Source organism: Pyxicephalus adspersus, chromosome 8, assembly GCF_032062135.1.
Source record: "Pyxicephalus adspersus chromosome 8, UCB_Pads_2.0, whole genome shotgun sequence".
Lineage (NCBI taxonomy): Eukaryota > Metazoa > Chordata > Amphibia > Anura > Pyxicephalidae > Pyxicephalus > Pyxicephalus adspersus.
The window spans coordinates 58,459,333-58,466,020 of NC_092865.1; the positions used below are offsets into that span (position 1 = coordinate 58,459,333).

The 6,688-nt window shown below is 41.8% G+C and overlaps 1 protein-coding gene across 2 annotated transcripts in view; it reads right to left on the reverse strand.

Annotated features, from left to right (window-relative positions):
• Positions 1–6,688, reverse strand: part of ATXN7 (ataxin 7) — a 63,196-nt gene that overhangs the window by 19,146 nt on the left and 37,362 nt on the right. For both annotated transcript variants that reach the window (XM_072420817.1, XM_072420816.1), the window contains one exon: positions 602–848. In XM_072420817.1, the coding sequence (XP_072276918.1) occupies positions 602–848 (247 nt within the window). The remainder of the gene's footprint in view (positions 1–601; positions 849–6,688) is intronic.

The window sequence follows — 6,688 nt, forward strand, 5'->3', positions numbered from 1 at the left end:
GTTCGAAATTTAAAAAATTATCCAGGAGTAAATTAAATCAGCAGGGAGGAACTCTGCAGAAGTTTACCAACTACTAATCACAGTGGCTGAATGAACTTGACAGCTTAAATGGGATATCTTAACACTGATCCAAAAACAGATGTCAATCTACAGCTGGTGGGAACAGCGGCAGTTCTGAGCAACCTCTCTGTGCTTCCTGTAGCCTGAAGCCTCTATTGGGCTCAACTGGGTCCCCCAGAGACCCCCCCATCGGAGGCAGTGCAGCTATCAAACAGAGAAAATGATATATACACATACATATACACACACACACACACACACACACACACGTAAGTACACCTACATACACACAAATTGGAAGGGTATGGCCACATTTGGAGGATCTGGTCTGAAATACTAAATGTTCAGAGAAGCAAATGAATAACTATTATTCTACCAATTCTCAGTAATCTGCCACTGTCCATCAGATCTTCACTCAACACAATAGATATAATTGCGCCTTTTGCATGGTAATGAGCAGAATTGCTCCAAACCTGTTTAGGTCTATAGGTCTAACACTGCAGCTATCCAATCATCCCTTACATCCAAAAATGTAACTTACATCTTGTCTTGTGCAGCTTTGCTGTGTTGCGTGGGATGCATCGACCTGTTCCCGCCAATCTGTGGCTTTTCTTTGGGAGATTTTATCAGCTTGGAGTTAGAGGAGGCACTACCACTAGCACTGCTGGATGTCCGCGTGCTGCTGCCGGCCACTTTGCTTTTCGATGAAGGCGTGGAAGAGTAAAGGGAATACACAGACGAAGATGGAGGTGTCATAGGGGCCTTGCTGGAGGAACCATGTCTTCTTTCTGGAATACAAGAAAACTGTTTAATAACCAAATGCCAAGGAGCATCATTTAATCTCAAGCAGATCATCAACATCAGTTGTGTACACCTGAGGCTCAAGAAAAAAAATGACCAGTGTTATTCAGAATATTCACCATAATGTCAGGCTACCTGGAAAAGGAGAAGAAAGGAGGGGTTATCAATAGGCAATATATTGCTGTGGCAATCATCTATTGCAGTGGTGGATGGATAAATTTCACTATGACATTGTTCACACAGGCTTCAGCTTGACTAAGTGCAAAATGCAAGCTTTCCCAAGCATTTTTTGTACTAGTTTCAACGTTATCAGAGGCCGCCACCTTAAACAAGAGTGAAGGCTTTGGTAAGCTTTAGCACTGCTTGAGACATTATTAAATCCCACTGATGCACAATGAAAGCACTGAAAGTGGCAGGCAGAACACATTTTTTACTTTACATAAAAGGGTAGACAATCCTGTCATATAAAGTAAAAATAATATATATATATATTTTTTTAAGAAACCGTTTAAGTACACAGAGCTGTACTGCACACATCCCCGGAGGTTCTATAGGCTATAATTTTTGCCCTGGAATTTATCATTTACCATGGCAACTCCCTAGCTATATCCTTACAGCTATCCTTCAGGTACCTAAAATCAGAGCAAATTCAGACTTGGGTGTTCCCTGGTTTCTAAGCTTCATTAACACAAAATACAGCATAAAGAGACAAGAGGATGGAGTCCTGCCTAATAATAAGATGGAATAGAGTGTGTGATAAAGCTGTATCAGAAGCAGCTACTCCGTACCTACTGAATCTGGTTTCATGGTTAGTGTGTGGTATACACTGCACTGCACTCATCATTGCCTCATCTTTTTTGCTTTCCGGCACATTCCCTTTAAGATGCTTAACAGCATTCTCTATTTCAGCGATCCTAGAAAGTCAAGTTTATCCACGGCTGTGCAATCAATAAAATAGAAATGAAGCCCCAGATTAGAACAAAAAGTACTGAGTTCCGGAAGGGCCGATACCCCCCGGCAAATACCATTTACAACACAAGCACGGCGAAAGCCAGGAGAGAAGAGAGCGCGTCCGGATCCTGCAATGACTTTGTCCACTGGTGGCTTTTTAAAGCAATGAGCGAGAATCCCCCCGGCTGTCACAATGCTTACAAAGAGAGATTGGAGAAACATTGTAATGCAGCTCATCCGTAAATCTGGAAAAAGTTACACTGCGCAGCAGCCATGAGTCTACTGAATGAGAACTGGAGAAGAAGGGCTGCCCGTGGGAACAAATTGGAAGACGGATTTTATCTGGATTTAGTGGGTTATGATAGGAAATGTTCTATTACTAAAGATCTTATAACGACCAGTAATATATGTCAGCTGACCAACATTTATACTGGAAGGAAAACTCTTTTTGTACAGAACAACTCATGTACGTGTAAGAATCCGAGTCTTCACCTAATATAATAGTGCAGTCTTTTTATTGATAGCTGTATATGCTGCTATTCACTTGTATTTTTGGATTATTGGTGCAGAAACGTTATTTTGTGTGTGCATGTTGGGTCCCCATATAGGCTGACCAGTCTCCAGAATATGCCCAGGGCTAAAAATTCACAAGCTCAGGGTGCTTCTTACTTGCCTGATCGTCGTCCCATCTGCCAAATTTCTCTGAGCTCTGAGCGTTGGTTGCCAGGATAACCAGCACATCCCGGCTTCCCCTGCGGGTGCAGGTACTGAATGCCCTCCTGCAGGGGAGTTACACCATCCCAGCCCGGCCAATCAAGATAGCAAAAGATTGTAATGAGGATGAGAAAAAGGAAAACAATAACAGCACCCGCAAGTATCAAGTGGGTTTAACTCCCCTGGCGGTAATCTCAAGTGTGGCTCAGGGTAAAAAAAAACATGCAAAAAGCGGTAACCCTGAGCCATACTCAGGATAGCTAAAAACAATCAAAAAAATACAAACAAACAAAAATAAAAACACACTTACCTTGTCCCATCGTGTTCCCTGGCGTCCTGCCCAACGGATCTCATCCTCAGACGGCGTCATTTTCCTCCGATCTTCAGCTGGCCAATGCAGGGACGTTCCCCGATGACGTGGGTGCATGCGTCAGGAAATTCAAATAATTTTGTATTGGATTCAATACAAAATAACTGTATTGAAACCAATACAAGGAAATTATATATATATATATATATATATATATATATATATATATGCTAAAGTTTAATAAATTTATTAAATGTATTTAATATTGGACATAATTAGGGGAGTTATGCCTAAGTATTATACGCCTACAATGTCAAAAAAAATTACTAATATATATATATATATATATATATATATATATATATATATATATATATATATATGCTAAAGTTTAATAAATTTATTAAATGTATTTAATGTTGGACATAATTAGGGGAGTTATGCCTAAGTATTATACGCCTACAATGTCAAAAAAAATTACTAACTTTACTAATACTTTAATACTTTTTTTTATTTCTTGCGATATTCATAGCGCATTATTGATAGAACATTTTGCTGGATGTCTACACATGGAATTGATGTCAAAGCAGGAGATAGGATAGCCTTACAGATCAACACATTTGCTTTGTTTAGGAGCAATCCAAAGCTACTGTCACACGTCGAATAATTCTCCTCAGAAGCAAATGGTCACACTCTTTAATGCAAAAATCTCACATGTGTACAGAAATCTCTCCATATCAATTTGCAGTGGGAGATTGATGAACGACTGATCTCAGAAGTGCCTCTCTCCATTTACCAAAGCAATGCTCAATTGCTGACCTGTCACTGGAAATCATCACGAAAGATGCATTCCAGCAATAATCATCTGATGTCTCTATGGGGAGGCTGCATCCTAACCATGCAAAAACTACAAATGCCCATTGCTGACAGGTTCACACTAAAATGTGTATAGGTATTACAAGGGAGATATCTCCAGGCCTGCCAGGTATTTTGTAATAAAATGCCACACAAGAAGCAATTCGCAGCTAAACACAAGCAGGTTCTCATAGGAGGCTCCGACTCGTGTAGTGAATCCTGAAGGCCCATGTGACTATTTGATCTCACATTATGTGCAAACACAGGAAACGGTTTACTGACATTGCTGATTATTGCACGAAATTGTATTACACAAGGAAACATATCATTCAGGTTTTGATGTCCCTGCTGTACACATATTTGCATAGCAGTCTCCTTTGCATACGACATGAACAACCAGCAGCTCCCTGGCAGGATATGTAAAGGCCACGCAACAAAAACACGGCTCTGACAACTCACAGATTATCACAGAGTGGAATAAAGTACAAAGTGTTTCATCTGATGAATCACAGCTTGATACAAATGTGGGTTGTGCAGGTATATCTCTGGTCCTGGTTGTGGCTTCACACACATGGTCTGGGGCTGCAACAGGCAATGTGTGGCTTCCATAGAGAAGTTGTATCAGAGTAAATGCCTGCCATGGCGGGCTTCTGTTCACATGGGTTCGCATCCCTATATAAGTCAATAGAAATGCAACCAGCACATAAAAACAGGTCAATCACAGGTCAAGGGCAGGGTAAATGTACCGTCAATTCACTTGAAGGATCTCAAATTGATGTCATTCACATGGGCCCCAAAAATGAGACACAGTCATTAGTAGGAAACAAAGCCTGCACATACACTGATCAAACATATCTCCAGTGCATGAATCGCTGCAAACACCACACAGAAGCCAGCTCACAAAAACTTATATATGATTATTTACATGAATCATTCTACTTTCATTTTACTATGTAACAGAAACAGAGCTGCAGAGGTTTTTCATACAAATTCTAAAAGGAAAAACATTCATGACATCTCTGCACAACATTTATTTTCCCCATTAAACATGAAAAATAAAACACACAGGAAGATGACAGGAAAACTGGTAAATTCCCAAATCCAGTGAGCTCCTAATTTCCTGTAATGAGCTGACAACTCTGGCCGTGCTGTGCTGAATTCTCAATCAGTGTAGTCGTCCTGCCCAGGGTTAGGCAGAACTCCACCTCCTTATAATAAAAGGGATGAGGAAGGTGCAAGGGGACCCTTGCCTGCCCTCCTCCACCTTAAAAAGCAGGCCATACAGATGGTAAGGCACTGCCAACAAAAGCTCCAAAAACGTCACCAGTGAACATGTCTGCTTCTGTTATGACTGAAAGGCCTGCCAACATATAACAAATGTTTGCATAACCCAGGGGCGCACATCCCTCAGGCCGCACAACTCATCCGTCGCCTTAAACCTTGTTGCTGGCGAACGGCATTCGTTGACGTTAATAGGAAACACAACTCCGGCATCTGCTTTTGAACTTTGGCCAAGCTTACTCGAATGACATTTCAGGATCGCTTATGTGGCCCGCTTGCAAGTTTTTAATCCTTCGTTTACCAGAATATCCACTTTGATCAACTCGGAGCTACGCAGCACAACTTTATCACCGTGAGAGTCTCCATCCCGGTGTTAATGAAGAGAATAGGAACAGCAGCACATGGAGGAGGAAGAGGAGGAGGAGGAGGTGACATGGAATGCAACACAACAACAGTCATGAAAGCATGTAGATACATTTGTTTCCTGCAGTTCCGTGTTGTGCTAGAGCACAGCCATACCCACCTTCTGCAAACTCCAAGCAGAGCTGGGCGTGCAGCCAATTCCAGCCTTCTGTATAAGAGAGAAGAATAAACCCTCCTCCCCACAAGCAGCTCCCATTCACATATTTAGTCTCTGCTCTGCTGCACACTCTGTTCCTGACAAGTAAAACCTTGCTGTCATGCTTTGAGCCTACACACTCCTGCCTGGGCTCCATGTTTGTGCTTATGTAACATTTGCAAGTATTGTAAAGTGAAAACCAGGCACACACAGGTCCTGGTAAAGAGGAAAGCAAAAAATGGAGGGAGGGAGCAGATAAAAAATGAAAACAAGGGGGCGGGGTGTCCACATTTTTTTGAACCTAACAGTTGCAGGGTGATTCTCTTTAAAAGCAAACACGGGGAGGTTAAGTGTCACGGTAATGGATTGCGGTGCTGAGCGGGCTTTTTATGGTGCCAAATATGTTTTACATGCAAACATTAGGTAGAAGAATGCAGGAAATTACAGGGCAAATATCACAAATTTCCAAGCAAACTTAAATAAGCAGGAGATCTGTTTAACCTGCAGAATAATTACAGAATTAGCTCCCCCCTCCTGTTGGTAGGCTCTGTGCATTGCAGCACAAATGATTGGCTTTTTGTGCCGCTTCTCCCTCCCCAGTCCAAGCTCTGCTGTGCAAAGAATTGTAGGTGCCACTACCAACCCATTTTAAAGTGAACCTTTATGATGATACAAATAGTTTTCTGCATGCTTCCTGAGTTTTATGCAATCAATTTTCTCTAACTTGGGGCTATTCAGCACTGCTCCATAATAGAGTATTGGTAATGGTAGGCAGTGTTCTCCCCAGCTCCTTTTAGTTGGGTGCCCCACCCGGCACTTTTCAGTAACCACCTGGCTGTTTACTGAAAAGTTGGGTCGCAATACCAGGGCCACCACCCGCAAACAGCTCCTTCCCACCCAGCTTCTTGGGAGAATAATGGGTATGGTATGATGCCTAGATGACCCAGACACAAAGGCATGCTGCATTATGCAATTCTTCATTTCTAAGGTCTGTTTTACACAGCAAATTTACTTTTAAAACATTTACCTTCAAAAGTGACTCCTTGCCCTTTCAAAAGCTTTTATCTATTACTTTTAGTGTACTGACACAAATGGATCCTTGACCTGCCCATCACAAACAGCGCAGATTACATCGACCTCAAGCAAGGAGCAATATG